This window comes from Panthera tigris, chromosome C1 (assembly GCF_018350195.1).
Source record: "Panthera tigris isolate Pti1 chromosome C1, P.tigris_Pti1_mat1.1, whole genome shotgun sequence".
Lineage (NCBI taxonomy): Eukaryota > Metazoa > Chordata > Mammalia > Carnivora > Felidae > Panthera > Panthera tigris.
In genome coordinates this window covers 91,906,821-91,923,561 of record NC_056667.1, presented here as the reverse complement: position 1 = coordinate 91,923,561, position 16,741 = coordinate 91,906,821, and the positions used below count along the sequence as shown (strand labels likewise).

Sequence of the window (16,741 nt, the reverse complement as noted above, 5' to 3'; positions counted from 1 at the left end):
CAATGTTAGAAACAGGCATGGATGGGGCGCCCGAGTGGCTCAGTTGGTTAAGTGTCTGACATCGGCTCAGGTCATGATCTCACAGTTTGTGCTGACAGTGCAGAGCCTGGAGCCTGCTTCGGATTCTGTGTCTGCTCCTCTCTCTGCCCCTCCCCCGCTCACACTCTGTCTTTCTCAAAAATAAATAAACATTAAAAATTTTTTTTTAATTAAAAAAATAAAAGAAATAGGTATGGATCACCTTGGTTAACATTGCATTCATTTCTGTGTTAAGGCAATGCCAGGATCAGCATAGAATGAAGGGATGACTTCAAATGAAGTTTATTCTTTCAAGCTCTAAGCTTTTAAAATTTTAGCCATCTTTAGTGGAATCTTCCTAAAATATATTTCACAATTCTGGGACCCAGGAAACACATAGCACTTTCGAAACATAGTTCTTTTATTGGTAAGTTGGGCTCTTCCCATGATCATGACTGATTGTTTTACAATTTTTTTAATGTCTACTTATTTTTGAGAGACAGAGAACAAACAAGCGAGGGAGGGGCAGAGAGAGAGGAAGACACAGAATCCGAAGCAGGCTCCAGACTCTGAGCTGTCAGCACAGAACTCGATGCGGGGCTCGAACTCACAAACCATGAGATCATAACCTGAGCCGTAAGTTGGACGCTTAACCAACTGAGCCACCCAGGCGTCCCATGACTGATTGTTTTATACGCAAACTGATGCCACCCAACTGCAAACATGCAGAATTATTTCAGTGGCACTTTACCCTGGCTGCACATTAGAATTAAGTGAGGAGCTTTTACAAACTAGTCATACCAGACTCCACTCCCAGAAGCTCTGATTTAGTTGATCTTAGGTGGATTTTTAAAAAGCTCCCCAGATGCTCTTAATGTGCCTCCAAGATTGGGAAACACTGGAGGGTTCTCTCCTGCATTAAATGACTAACTTGGATCTGCTATGCTTTTGAAAGTGTATTCTTATCTTTCCCTTCACTCTCAGCTATTCCAACCTCATAACCATTTCTAATAGGCTGTCTGCAGCAAATTATAACTGTCAAAAGAGAAGCCAAATCACCAGGTTTGCTATCAGTGACCTTAATTTAACATAACTATAAGAAATTGTGCATCTGGGCTCCTGGGTGGCTCAGTTGGTTAAGTGTCCCACTCTTGATTTCAGCTCAGGTCTTGATCTCACAGTTCGTGAGACCCAGCCCCATGTTGAGCTCTGTGCCAACAACATGGGACCTGCTTGAGATTCTCTCTCTGTCTCCTCTTTCCTCTTTCCTCTCTCAATAAATAAATAAACTTTTAAAAAAGTTAAAAAAAAAAAAAAAAAGAAACTGTGTATCTGAGGGCTTGGCTTATTTTTTCCTGTAAAATACACTGTATCAGCTTGGTGATGGCTCTTTTCCTCTCTGTTCAGAAGCCTTTTAAACACAGGATGACATAGTTCTCTCTGTTGGGTAAAGTGGACATTATTGTGATTATCTACATTTTCTTTGGCTTAGAGGGCTAAAATCAGGCAAACCTGGGCTTGAATCCTAGCTCTAACGCTTATTATTGGTGTGACTTTGGAAAAATTACATCACTCTCAGACCTAAATTTTTTTTTATCTGAAAAAGGAAATAATAGAGCCTACATCATTGAGTTGTCATGAAAGATAAATAAAATGATGTATTTATAGTGCCTGGTACATAGTAGGTCTTCACTAAATGTTAGTTCCCATCACCAAAACACATAAATGTTTCTAAACAGAGGAGTAAACCTCCACATATGTAAGCCTTCATTTTTCTGATAAGATGAAAATAGGAAGATATTTAAACACATACTCAGAATTATAGACTGCCCACCTTTATTTAAAAAATAGCTCCCTCCCAGCATAGGTCTGTAAAACATGACGTAAGGAAGAGGCCATTGTGTGTACTGCACAGTTAAACCTATGTATAACTCCAACTGGATCCTAGAATTTTTACAGCTTTACAAAGTATAAAGAAAATCAATTAATGAAAGAACAGAATAGGAGCCAGGACTCCTAATTTTCAAAGATGTGCTTTTTCCAATGTGTGATATCCAGTTTTACTATCACATTAAAACTCCTTAGAATGTCCCATTCAATGCTTTCACTTAGATCAGGCTTCTAGAATGTTCTGGAACATCATCAACATTATCAGGTGGTTATTTGTTTCCCTTATGGCAGTCACACTGGCTTGCCAGCCCCACAGTCACTCTTGCTTACATACCAGTTTTTAGGGCCTCTGATGAAGTTGACTTGCTAGACCCAGCATCATTACTTGCTAAAACTGAAATTAGGTACTCAGTCCCACACTGTAGGGAGGAGATAGTACAGGCACTGAGAGTCGTACTACAGCTCAGCTCCGAAGAGTCACTCAAAGCCATCACAGTATAGTTGAAAGCTCCTTCCGTTGGGGCCCATGAAACAGAAGCCTTCAGAGCCCCACCGTCAAGAGAGACTTGAATGCTGGCAGGGGCACGAGGACCTAGATATTTGAGAAACAATTAAGATTTTGCAGTAGCCTCGAAAATCCAAGTAAGATTTGGCCTAACAACATTGCAGAGCTTGGAGGATGACGTACCACGATAGAAGGATAATTGCAAGCGTTTAGAGCATAAAATCGGGACTTAGGGTAACACATCTGCCGTTGACTATGCAAACTCATAACTAGCTATCCGACCTTATCCATGTTATTTAATATGTTATTTACTTTTTTTTTTAATGTATGTAAAATGGATCTAATAAGATCAGTCCCTAACACATATTAGGTGCTAAATAAGCATTCATTCATTCACTGAATGAATCAGTGAACACACAACTCAACAAGTAATTGAATAATTAAATGAGATTATAAATGTGAAGGGCTAAAAGGGCCCTACGGATATGTTATTCTTAAGTGGTAGGTCAAATATTCTATTATCGAAAGATGAAGCTGAACGGAGTAGCTTCAACAATATCATTTCTTTACTTTTTTTTTTTTTTTTAAATAGGCTCTATGTCCAGCACAGAGCCCAATGTAGGGCTTAAACTCACGACCCTGAGATCGAGACCTGAGCTGAGATCAAGCGTTGGATGCTTAACCAGCTGAGCCAGGCAGGCACCCCTACTTTTTTTTTTAAGATATTATTTTTAAGTAATCTCTACACCAACATGGGGCTTGAACTTACAACTCTGAAATCAAGACTCATATGCTCTACTAGTTGAGACAGCCAGACACCGTTCCCTTCTTTACTTCTGACACCTGCTAAGACTTTTTCTGTAAGTGTTTTTAGGTCATAACTGATTCTAGAAGAGCAGAATTTCATTCCATTCGAAATCAAAGGGAAGAAAGGAAAGTATCAAGTGTGATGGTCATATATTAGAGCAGTCATTTTAGTGTCTCCAAAAACTTCCCTCTACGTTCTTAGAAATATGCCTTCCTCTTTTCAGGGTTATCCTTTTGAGAAAGCTTGAGAAGTATCTTTTTGTGTTGGGGATCTGTGCTGTAATGAGGCCCACCTGGAAGGCATTAGAGAACTGCTTGCATAGCATATGAGCAGAAACCAGCAACTTCTAGACACACGTGGGTTATACAGGCAAGGCCCTGTTTGAGGAAACAGGGACTCAACTCATCCTCTACAGGGCACATCCCTGCCATGTTTCTCCTATAGGCCTTCGAGGTCCTACAGGACCCTTCCCCTGCTTCCTGGTTAGCTTACCTGCAGAGGCAGTTCCGCTCTGAAGTAATTCTGGGTTCAAGGCTAGTAAAAGTAACCTGCAGTATTTTAGGACAACCAGCTCTTTCCACATGCGGGATGGGAGAACCAGGAAAAATGAGTACAGTATTGGGGGTTGCTGGGGGGTTGAATTGAGTCCCCTCAAAATTCATATGTTGAAGCCCTAACCCCTAGTACCTCAAAATGTCATCTTATTGGAAAACAGGGTCATAGTAGATGCAATTAGTGCAGATGAGATCATTAGGGTGGGCCCTAATCCAATAAGACTGGTGTCCTTAGAAAGAGAGAAAATTTTGTGCTTGCTTTGGCAACACATATACTAAAACTGGAATGATACATGGGGCGCTTGAGTGGCTTAGTTGGTTAAGCATCCAACTTCAGCTCAGGTCATGATCTCACAGTTGGTGGGTTGGAGCCCCATGTTAGGCTCTGTGCTGAGCTCAGAGCCTGGAGCCTGCTTCGGATTCTGTGTCTCTCTCTCTCTGCCCCTCCCCTGCTCATGCTCTGTCTCTGTCTCTCTCAAAAATGAATAAACATCAAAAAAAATTTTTTTTAATAATAAAATTGGAATGATATGGATTAGCATGGCCCCTGCATAAGGAATGACATGCAAATTCATGAAGCATTAATTAACTAATTAAAAAATAAAAAGAGGAAATCTGGACATAGGCATACACTTCCAGGTAGAATGCCATGTGATTATGAAGGGCACCATCTATAAGCCAAGGAGAAAGGCCTGGAACAAATCCTTCCCTCATAGTCCTGAGAAGGAACCAATTGTGCTGACACCTTGATGTCAGACTTCTGGCCTCCAAAACGGGAGACAACAAATTTGTGTTGTTTAAGTAGGTTTGTGGCACTTCGTTAAGACAGCCCTAGCAAACTAATAGAGAGGCTAAACCTATACTCTAAAAAATTAAAAAAAAAAATTTTTTTATGTTTTATTTTTGAGAGAGAGAGCGAGCGAGCACGGGAGGGACAGAGAGAGAGAGGGAGACACAGAATCCGAGACTGACTCTGTCTCAGTCCAGACTCTGAGCTAGCTGTTAGCACAGAGCCAGATGTGGGCCTCGAACCCGTGAACTGGGAGATCATGACCTGAGCCGAAGTTGGACGCTCAACTGACTGAGCCACCCAGGCGCCCCAATACTCTAAAATATGTTTAAACATGGGAAACAAATGAAAAAGGAAAGCTTTAAGAAAACAGTCACCTTTGGAGGTGGCTGTCCCTGACCCCAGCCTGATGGAGAGGTTTCCTCTCATACCACTCTGTGCCTGCAAATCCTTCTCTCAAAGCACTTGTTACACTGAACTGTAACCACTGATTTATGCATTGGTCTCCCCTAAGACACAATCAGTTCTCCAAGTGTAGGGATTACACTTTAATTGATTTTGTGTCCCCATCAGCTAAATGATGCCCAGTACATAGTGGGCCCTCAGTTAACGTTTGTGGAAAGAAAGAAAGAATGAATGCATAGAAAAGGGCCGGGGGAGACTGGTTTATCACAGACATCCTGATTCACCAGGCCCATCAAGAATCACCTTAAGGCCACCTTGCTATGATGTCACTCTAGAGAAGTATTACAAAAGGCACACCCTTTCTCCCTGAATTTCTGTCTTGACTCACAGATAATGGGGCTTCCATCCCACCCTCCAAACTTAGGATATGTTGGAAAGAACAGCTCTGGTTTCTTTCCTCCCTTTCCTTGGTCCTCTCCAAGGGATGAAACAGCTTATCTGGTTGGTGAGAGTCTGGCATTAGGCCACATTGTCAGTGGGTGGCTTACAGTGTCTCAAGAGAAAAAAAAATCCCTCTCCTTCCCTCCCTCTCCCTCTCATTCTTTTTGGCTTACTCCAGCAGATCGGTTTGGGTTTCCATGTATCATGCAGTAGGATCCCCTGAGCAGGCCTAAGCTGAGGTTTGGGGCAATATATCTGAAATTCTGATTCCCACCACAGCATAAAGTACCCTAACAACAGGAACTTTGTTTCATTTGCTGCTGGATCTCTAGAGCAATGCTCGCTCAAAGTTGGCTCACACTCACTAAATGGCTACTGAATAAAATGAATTCCTGTTTGTCCCAGTTCTTTCTGTTTATGCTGTTGGTCTGAAGCTAGGAAGGGTCGGGGAGACTCATAAACCTAGCAAAAATCATCTCCTGTTGTGTGATACGGCATGTGTATGCTTGAAATAAGTTAGATATCAGAGACGGAGAAGCCATGCTCTGTGTATTCTGAGCAGCATTTCTTTATACAGGCAGTCAGCATTTAAACTACCGCACTATAAATAAACTCATAATAAATTTAAATATCTACTGCCAGCTGCTCTGTACTTATCAGTTAACACCCGCTTCCAACGGCTACGATGCATAGCCTCTCATTAATCAAAAGGGAGATTGCTTGAGGCTGAGCTGGGAAGTCCTTACTTGTTCTCTGATTGCAGATGGAGTCGTCCCCAGGGGTTCCATTGGCATTCCACGCATAGGCCTTTATGGTGTAGAGAGTCCCAGCATCTAACCTGGTGAATGTCAAGGAGGTGTTTGTGGTATTCTCTTTCCATATTCTACCCAAACCATTGGCTCGCATAATGGACACAGAGAATCCAATTGCCATATATACAGCTTCCCACTGTACAAGAATAGAGTCTGGACTTGGAGAGCTTACTTCTAGAATTGGTGCAGCCAACACTATGAAGACAAAAACACATGCATTTGCGTTAGGAAACTCCAATAGAGGATAATTCAGATTTAGAAATAAGTAATTGGAGGTTGATCATCCATATTATGAAATAATTATTTGCTTTGCAAAAGGATTTACGGTAGGTAGAGTTCCATTAAATAATGGCTATCTAGGGGCACCTGGGTGGCTCAGTCGGTTAAGCGTCCAACTCTTGCTTTTGGCTTGGGTCATGACCTTGAAGTTGGTGAGTTTGAGTCCCACACTGGGCTCCAAGCTGACAGCACGGAACCTGCTTGGGAGTCTGTCTCCTCTCTCTCTGACCCTCCCCCACTTGCGCTCTCTCTCTCAAAAATAAATAAATAGGGGTGCCTGGGTGGCTCAGTTGGTTAAGCGTCCGACTTCGGCCCAGGTCACGATCTCATGGTCCGTGAGTTCGAGCCCCGTGTTGGGCTCTGTGCTGACAACTCAGAGCCTGGAGCCTACTTTGGATTCTGTGTCTCCCTCTCTCTCTCTGCTCCTCCCCCATTCATGCTCTGTCTCTCTCTGTCTCAAAAATAAATAAACATTAAAATAAATAAATAAACAAAAAATAATGTGTATTATAATACACATTATTATAAAATAATAAAATATATAATATATATGTATAAATAATGTGACTATCTAAATGTGTATTAATCATAAATGACTCAGCAAAGGAATGGGGAACAGAATAATTCTAACATTAGGCATGACTTTCAACTGGAGGTTTGTAAGAAATTATATAAAATATCTCTGTAATTATAATATGGGGAAATGATGGTTTATAATATTTTTTTAGAAAATTTTTATGTTTATTTGCTTATTTTGAAAAGGGGCAGAGGAGCAGAGAGAGAGGAGTGAGAATTTGAAGCAGGCTTTGTGCTGTCAACCAAGAACCCAATGTGGGGCTCGAACTCACTAACTGTGAGATCATGACCTGAGCCGAAGTCTGATGCTTAACCGAGTCACCCAGGTGCCCTTAAAAGCAGGGATGTTTGTAAAGACGCCCAAAACGGGTTTTATTTTCCAAAGCGTCTGGAATTTAAATACCACCACCTCCACAGATATCTGAATTCCTAAAACATTTGGTGGCTTTCACCTCTGGGCCCTGAGTCATAGGCACTCAAATGACACAAAATTATATCATGTACTTGCAGCCTGAGTATAACGGATCCAGGTCACAAACAATAGCCCGACAGAGGACAAGTATCCAGCTACCTGTCTTTGCCTGCTTTGGAAGCGATGCTGGGCTTCTCCCAGTGGCACTGACGGATCTGACAGTGATTTGGTACAAGGTTGCAGCCTTCAGGCCTGTCACAGTGCCTGGGGAATTGGCCACCATGGTTTCAATGACAGTGCCTCCATCTTCAGCCGTGAGGAGATAACTGGTGGCCCCTGGCACTGTGGCCCATTCCACAGTGATGCTGGTGCTGATTTTTGAATATGCCTGATCAATAGTGGGTATTTCAGGAGCTGGAAGAGATTTTGAAGTTGTACATTAGCTAGGATATCTATGAAGATTACTTCTTTCACCGTTTTCTTTTTCTTCTTTTTTTTTTTTTAAGAGATTTTATTTTAAGTAATCTCTGCACCTAATGTGGGGCTCGAACTTACAACTCTGAGATCAAGAGTTGCATGCTCTCCTGACTGAGCCAGCCAGGCGCCCCTGCCCTCATTTTCAAGATCAAGACAAAACAGAGAAAAAGAAATGCAAAGCTACTCTCCAAAAGAGAGCCAGAAAGCTCAAACTGCTCATTCAGAATGGGATTTCAAAGAGGTTTTTCCCAGTTGCCTCTGGGATAATTTGTATTTTTTGTACTTTTCAAAGGGTTAAATCAGAGTGGAGAGTGGGGCCCCTGCCTGGCTCAGTCTGTAGAGCATGCGACCCTTGATCTCAGGGTTGTGAGCTCTAGTCCCACATTGGGGATAGAGCCTACTTAAAAAAAAAAAAAAAAAAAAAAAAGCAGGGAATGATTGTGGGAAAGAACTCTGAGAGGAAGGAGAGAGTCATTGAGGGGCTTCATTCCAGAGGCTTCCACACTGGTTTGGCACTCTGTGAATTCCCAGGCCTTCTCTGCTGCCACCAATCTCCCCTCCCAGCCCCTCACCTATGCTCCACTGCCTCCACCTGAAGGCCAGGGTCTCACCTCTGCTGTGGCTATGTCTCCATCTCGTGCACTTGCACATTTCCCACAAAATATCTAATCTAATGGAGGAAGAGGGAACATTGAGCTCTTTTTTTTACGATTGCTCTATCGTACTTTCTTTCATATTATCAGAGTGGAACCATTTTTAGATTCTTCTATATAAAACAAAAATAAACATTATTCTCCCACTCTCCATCAAAACATCTGCCCCAGCATAAGAAGGAGGTGCCGTGGTCTCTCCTCACCTGGGCCAGGCCATGGTTTGTCTGTGGGACATGAATGCTTATGTCATGAGTTTATATAAGGCATTCCTGCACTTTGGGTAAGGGGTAAGAGATACAGCCTGGTAACAAGATTTACAACATTGTAAAACTCCACAGGCACAAAGATGCCCTGGGTGTAGGAGGTCCAAGCGGAAGAAAAGGTCAAACAGAAATAGCCGGTTTTAAGTTTGGAACTGGCTCTTAGCCTTTTATGTTCAATGTACCTCACTTGCCGGGTAAAATCACTATATACCAACTTCAAAACTAAAGGGCAAAACGAAACTATAGGGCAAAGAGGAGAAAGAGTAACTATAGACCAAATGTGTGATTTACTGGTATCGACTCCCTCCCCTCGGCAGACCCCCACCTGCCAAATCCCTATGTGCATAGACAACTTCTCTTTCTGCACCAATAGCCCAGAGGGTTGGCTTTGGCAGCAACTCAGAAATAGCCAATCTGCAAGACTGAACAAAGTCTCCACTGTGCACTGGCCAGACATTCCTTGAACGTCACCCAGGACTGTCTCTTTTGCCACCGAAAGAAAACTCTGAAAGTTACATATGCTGGGGAAAAGTTGCAGACCTGCTCATCTTAGCCATTGGCCAGCAGAAGGTGACTGCAGGAAGCACCCATGTCCCGTCTCCCCCACGGCAGGATAGACAGCCCCATCAAGGGCCCCCCTCTTCACCCCTCCCCTACCCCCCAAACATCCCCTTTCTGCTATCAGCTATTTGTCCTGTGTTATAAGTCTTCTTTCCTCTAACTAACTTGGTTGTGTCTCTCAACTCCTTTTCCAATAATTTCTACATCTTAAGATTTACTTTGAAATGTAAAATATCTACATCTCAGGATTGTTGTGAGGATTAAGTTAAATATTGCATGCGAGGGGGCTTTGATAGGTGGAAAGGGCTAGTGTGTGTGTGTGTGTGTGTGTGTGTGTGTGTGTACTAGGATGAGCAATTTTTGGGTTTAAAAGAGCCAGACCACATGGCACTGCCATGGACAAGTGCTGGAAGGTGAAATCCTGGGGAGTCTGGGGTAAGCACAGGAGAGACAGATTGCCTGCTTCACTGGGTGGGATCTGACCAGTAACAGCAGTGAAAGATCAACACCTCTGTACTATGCTTCCCTTAAAGAAATGAGAAGCCTGACTGGGATGTGTAAGGCTCCATAAATTAACAGGAGTTCTCCCCTCTTTCTCAGTTCTGTGTTTGGCCCACTTACTGCTCTGACGAAAGAGATAACTTTATTCTCTAGATTTGCAATCAACCACTCTGATCAGTCAAAAGTGAAAGAGACCCTTTGCTTCTCAGTATCTGTGCATTCCACCAACTCATAGAGATCTAAATTAGCTCAGGCAGTCCCAGTGGCCAGACACAGATAAAAAGCCTATTTTTTTTTAGGGGCGCCTGGGTGGCTCAGTCCGTTAAGCGTCCGACTTTGGCTCAGGTCATGATCTCACGGTCCGTGAGTTTGAGCCCCGCGTCAGGCTCTGTGCTGACAGCTCAGAGCCTGGAGCCTGTTTCAGATTCTGTGTCTCCCTCTCTCTCTGACCCTCCCCCGTTCATGCTGTCTCTCCCTGTCTCAAAAAAAAAAAAAAAAAAAATTAAAAACAAACAAAAAGCCTATTCCAGAACCCAAAGAGAATCATAATACACACACCCAAAATGGAACCTCCTACATAGTATCAATAAAGCACATGCCATTTATTGAAAAACCAGGATGAATCAATTAATAGCATCATTGGTATCTCAGCCTGCCCCATTCTTTCTCTCAAATACTGTGGATAGTGTGGGACTAAAAATGGCCCCGCCCTGAGGGCTCAGTGTCTCCTGCGACCTTCTAAGGACACAGAAGTAGATTTTATTCTAGTTCTTTGTTCACCCAAAGGCCACTTCTAAAAAAAAGTCACTTTGTATATGGCCAACCAGTCCTTTTCATTGCTTCCTGGTGATCGTGAAGGTTTCTCAAGAATAAGGTAAAGGATACAAATAAAACATGAGATAATTTTTGGAAACTTATTGCACATGCACGGATTTTATGGGTCAACCATCTGTAACACTGTCAAATTTTTATTATTTTGTTTAAGTTTATTTATTTATTTTGAGAGAGAGTGGGAGGGGCAGAGAGAGAGGGAGGGAGAGGGTTCTCTCTCTCTGCAGAAAGACCGCTAAGCAGGCTCTGCACTGTCAGCACAGAGCTGAGGCAGGGTTCAAACTAGTGAACCATGGGAATCATGATCTGAGCGGAAACCAAGAGCCAGATGCTTAACTGACTGAGCCACCCAGGTGCCCCTATTTCATTTTAAAAATTGAGGCACCTGTCTGGCTCAATTGATAGAGCATGTGACTCTTGATCTCAGGGTTGTGAGTTCAAGCCCCACATTGGGTGTAGAGATTACTTTCAAATAAAAATCTTTGGGGCACCTGAATGGCTCAGTCTTTTACATGTCCAACTCTTGATTTCGGCTCAGGTCATGATCTTAAGGTTCATGGAATTGAGCCCTGTGTGGGGCTCTACCCTGAGCCTGCTTGAGATTCTCTCTCCCTCTCCTTCTCTCTTCCCACCTCTCTCCCCCACTCTGTCCCACCCTCCCCCTCTCCCCCTCTCTCTCCTGCTCATGCTCGCTCTCTCTCTCTCTCTCCCACTTTCTAAAATAAAATTTTTAAAAATCTTTTTAAAAATCTGCCCAATTTTTAAATGGCCTTAATTGCACTTCCTTTTCTGTGGCAGACAAAATAATAAATAAAAATTGTTCTCATTTACGTTGAATTGCTATGAGACCTTATTGGTGATATGATCAATATTACATGGGTCCTCTAAATAATCGAAATCTCATTGACTATAAATTTCCTCTAAAGAAATTATCCTTGGCTTTAGTCATTTATTCAGCAAAAATGATGGTAAAATTTTTTTAAAAGACTTTTTCTAGTCCTAAGTTTTCATTTTCTGTATTTTAAGGATGCACTATTACAAGTGTAAAATCCTTTCTTATAAAAGTAGAGAATCCTAAGCTTTTACTCAAAAACATGTCTAGTTTTCTTCTCTAGTTCTTCAGAATACAAATAAGAAAAATTATATAAATTAGACTTTTCACTATTTGTGGCTAAAACTTTATTTCTTTGGCTAGAATGATAATCACCATAATATTTTACTAATGACTAACTGAATTTGAGAAATCCATCACTACATTACTTTTTATACATCTAAGTACTCAATAGGAAGATCTTATGAGGACTTGTAAGTTTGGTCCATGTATTTGTCTTACCAGTTACACTCACAGTGTGAACACTCAGGAGATGTTGAATATTTTTCTGAGATAGCTTTTCTATTTCAGGGTAGCCCAAGAATTAACAATGGAAATTAAAATCAAATATGGGGAGGGAAAACTTGCGTTTTAAAAACTTTTACCTGTATTTGCTGAAGCAACCTGAAAAGGAAAGTTTACAAAAATTAGAACCATGAAGAAAAATACCACTTGGGGAAATGCAAAACATAAATCGGAACAGTAATAAGTGTATCACAACATTTTCATTCGTAATGCGAGCAATATCTGAATCCATACAGAGCATTTATTTGCACAAATTATTTCCCAAACTCAAATCTACCCCAAAGGAATCCTAAATAGAATTTAGAGGCTGGAAACAGATCACATTACTATTTCATTTTTCTCCCTGAATCTGCCTATTGAACTAAGTCAGTAGCTGTTGACAGATTTTTCAGAAATCTTTGTTCTTAAAATATAATGATAATCTTGTTTTCTTTCTCTAGTAAATTGCATTAAATTTCAAACATGCAAGCATATACAATCTTGGTATGGTCCAAAACTATTTTGTTTTCTATCTCCCCACCCACTAATCTCTCAAAAAGAGAGAGACAGAGACAGAGAGAGAGATAATAAATGTCTTTGTTCCCCCCTAAATAGTTGCAGGTGGGTTGGAATTGTGAACTCACCATTTTAAGACAGATAAGGCTGAATCCAATGAAAGACAAACATTTCTTGGGTCTGCCAGCCATCCTGGTGAATATAAGACTCACATGGCACACAGCAGAGTGATCAGGGTCCTCTTTGGTCCCCAGGAGGGCAGCACTGCCGGTGGCTGGGCTGTTGGGCAGCAATGTTAGGAGCAGATTCTGGGAAGTAGCTCCTCCCCTTTAGTGCAAGCAGACTCGTAACTGGGGGCACCTGGAGGCTGGCAGGGACAGGTGTTTCGAAGACTGAAAAAAAGAAGAGTTGAAAAACCACACCAAACTGGCCAAAAAACTACTGTAATCTGTGTTCCGAGGTATATGTAGAATGTTCTCTTTTTCTTTAAAAGACTTTTTTTTTTAAGCTTTTTTTAAAGTAATTGCTACACCCAACTTGGGTCTCGAACTCACAAACCCAAGATCAAGAGTCGCATGCCCTTCCGACTGAGCCAGCCAGGTGCCCCTAAAAATTTTTTTTCTAAATAAAATTTTACAAAGCTGTATAGAAAACTATTGATATAAGGGAATGATCATCTTAAACTGGGGGATCCTGACCGGTTTTATTCATTCTTTTTCATCTTTATTTGTTGTTCTTATTGTGGTTGTTGCAATACAAAGTGATCAGTTCTGCTGTCAGGAGCAATTTGCTGCAAAGCTTCAATATCTAGGATGAAAGGTCAGGGGCCTGAGGGGCAGAAGAATCGGGGAGATGTTGTTTAAGGGTATAAACTTACAGGGCGCCTGGGTGTCTCAGTCAGTTAAGTGTCCAATTCTTGGTTTCGGCTCAGGTCATGATCTCAACCTAGGTTCGAGCCCCACGTGCTGACAATGCAGAGCCTACTTGGAATTCTGTCTCTCTCTCTCTCTCTCTCTCTGTCCCTCCTCTGCTTTCTCTCTCTCTCTCTCTAAATAAATAAATAAACATAAAAAAAGGATATAAACTTAATAGTGTTGGAAATATAATGGACAATATAGTGATTATAGTCAATAATATTGTATTAAAGAACTTCGAAGTTGCTAAATCTTAATTGTTCATAACGCATACAACAATGATGAGTGTATGATGTGATAGAGGTGTTAACTAATGCTATCATAGTAATCACATTGCCATATATTAATGTACCAAACCAACACATCGTACACCTCAAACTTACACAACGTTATATGTCAATCATATCTTTAAAAAAGTGGAGGGGGGTACCTGGGTGGCTCAGTTAGTTGAACACCTGACTTCAGCACAGGTCATGACCTCGCGGTTCGTGAGTTCAAGCCCCACATCAGGCCCACTCCTGTCGGCGCAAAACCAGCTTAGGATCCTCTCTAGCCCCTCTCTCTGCCTCTCCCCTGATTGTATTCTCCCCCAAATAAATAAATAAATAAATAAATAAAAAGATGGAAGGGCAGGAGGATGTCCCTGTGCAGAGAAAGATACCCTGAATGAATACCATTCATGTATCCACAGCACCACCCTGTAGTTCCAGCACTTCTTATTTCCAGAGCCATCATCTAGTTCAAACTCTTGATAAGCATTTAATCCAAACACTGTAATATTCAATTCTAATAATAAAAAATATGCAAATGTGTAATAAACATTGTTAATTGACTCGTATGGAATCACACAAGTATTAAATGGTGGATCTGAGGCTAAAACTCATCGCTCTGACATCTGCTTCTGTCCAAAATAGAGTAAAATGGAGTGGATTTACCACCCCCAACTTCAGCTTATTATGAAACCACAATAATTAAGACAGGATTAAATAATTACAAGGATTGGCATCAAATCAGATACGTCAATGGAACAAAATAGATCAATAGTACAGTGTAGAGAGTCCAAAAATAGATCCACACATGGATAGGCAATTGATTTTCAACAAAGGCAAAAAGGCAATCCAAGAGAGAAAGGGTAGTCTTTTCAATAAACGATACTGGAATGATTAAATAACCATACGCAAAAAACATTACATTTGATCCATACCTTACACCACATAAAAAATTACTCAAAATGGATTATGGACCTAAATATAACACCTAAAACTGTAACACTTCTAGAAGAAAAAAAGAAAAGAAAAATCTTTGTGACCATAGATTAGGCAAAGATTTGTTAGATACCACACTGAAAGCATGATCCATTTAAAAAATTGATAAATAGGACTTCATAAAATCAAGTAGTTCTGCACTATTAAGAGAATAAAAAGACAAACCACAGACTGGGGGGAAATATTTGCAAATCACATATTTAATTTTTAATTAAAACGTTAAAAAAATGTATATGTATGTATGTATATACTCTCAAAACCTAATAAGAAAACTAACAACTCAATAAAAAAATGAGCAGGGCACCTGGGTGGCTCAGTTGGTTAAGTGTTCGGCTCTTGATTTTGGCTCAGGTCGTGATCTCACGGTGGTGAGATCGAGCCCCACATTGGGCCCTGTGTTGACAGCATGAGGAACCTGCTTGGGATTCTCTCTCTCCCTCTCCTTCTGCTCCTCCCTCCCTCATGCCGTCTCTGTCTCTCTCAAAGGAAATAAACTTTTAAAAAATTAAAAGAAAAGAAAAAGTAAAGCATATGTCCATACAAAAACTTCTACACAAATATTCAAAGTAGCATTGGGGTGAGGGGCACCTAGGTGGCTCAGTTGGTTAAGCATCCGATTTCAGCTCAGGTCATGATCTCACAGCTCGTCAAACCCCTGTCAGCTGTGCTGACAGCTCAGATCCTGGAGCCTGCTTCGGATTCTGTGTCTCCCTCTCTCTCTGTCCCTCCCCCACTCATGCTCTCTCTCTCTCTCTCTCCTTCAAAACTAAATAAAAATTAACAAACAAGCATTATTTTTTTTGGCTGTTGTTTTTATTGCTCATGTTTATCACTAAACTTTTGGGGGAAAAAATCCAAATAAATAGAAAATAAAAAGAAAGGGAAAATACATAACCCTGGATTGCTAACTTTTTAATTTCTCTCCTTTATGTATATTTTGTTGTTATTGTCATAATTTCATATACAGAAAATGCTTGTTTTTTGTGCTTGACAGTGACAATACAATAATAGACATTAGTATGTTCTGTGAACATCTTTCTACAACATTAATTACATGCCTATATTATCATTCTTTAGTGCTAATTATAATTTATGTACCAAATGCTACATTATAGGAGTTTAAGATGCTCCCAGGTTTATTTTGCTCTTATAAACAAGCTGGCAATAAACAACAGATAGAAACTTGGAACTCAGTGTAGATGCTCAGCTATAAGAATCTCAAATAGAATTTTCACGCGGCAGTACATGAGAAGTGCTGTCTCACAGATGTCATGAGTTGGAGAAAGAACAGTGGGCTGTGTGTTTAGAAGAATTGTAGAGAAGGGTCTGGAGCTGAGCCTAGGAGATAGTTGGGGTTTGTTTTGTTTGAAAGTAAAGGAAGAGCATTTCGTGAGGGGAAAAACTGTATGATTCCTTTTTATTTATGAAACAATAGCTCCTCTAAAACATTAAAAATTTTTTTTAAAAAAAGAAAGAAAGAGGAGCAGTGCCTGGGTGGCTCAGTCAGTTGAGTATCTGACTTTGGCTCAGGTCATGATCTCATGGTTTGTGGGTTCAAGCCCTGCGTCGGGCTCTGTGCTGACAGCTAGGAGCCTGGAGCCTGCTTCAGATTCTGTGTCTCCCTATTCTTTGTCCCTCCCCTGCTCCACTCTGTCTCTCTCTCTCTCTCTCTGTCTCTCAGAAATAAATAAAACATTAAAAAAAAAAAATCTAGCTCCTCTAACAATGATGCATGACCGTGCAAAGGTTTGTTTGTTTGTTTTTTTGAAAATTGCCATCCAGTTCTATTAATCTGAGAGTGGATCTTTTTATATGTGTCCCATCTTACCAGAAACCTGGGATTGTTCTAATTCCTGTTTAAATGAGCTCATACATCAAGCAGAAAGCTTTTATTA

The 16,741-nt window shown here is 41.0% G+C and overlaps 1 protein-coding gene and 1 pseudogene across 1 annotated transcript in view; one reads left to right on the top strand and one right to left on the bottom strand.

Annotated features, from left to right (window-relative positions):
- Window positions 1-12,858, bottom strand: part of FNDC7 (fibronectin type III domain containing 7) — a 28,665-nt gene extending 15,807 nt beyond the window's left edge. The window contains exons 1-5 of the mRNA XM_015534995.2: window positions 12,796-12,858; window positions 12,253-12,271; window positions 7,650-7,904; window positions 6,158-6,418; window positions 2,243-2,500 (exon numbers count right to left, since the gene is read on the bottom strand). Of these exons, the coding sequence (XP_015390481.1) occupies window positions 2,243-2,500; window positions 6,158-6,418; window positions 7,650-7,904; window positions 12,253-12,271; window positions 12,796-12,858 (856 nt within the window). The remainder of the gene's footprint in view (window positions 1-2,242; window positions 2,501-6,157; window positions 6,419-7,649; window positions 7,905-12,252; window positions 12,272-12,795) is intronic.
- Window positions 4,273-4,368, top strand: LOC122241709 (annotated as a pseudogene).
- Window positions 12,859-16,741: the final 3,883 nt, after the last annotated feature.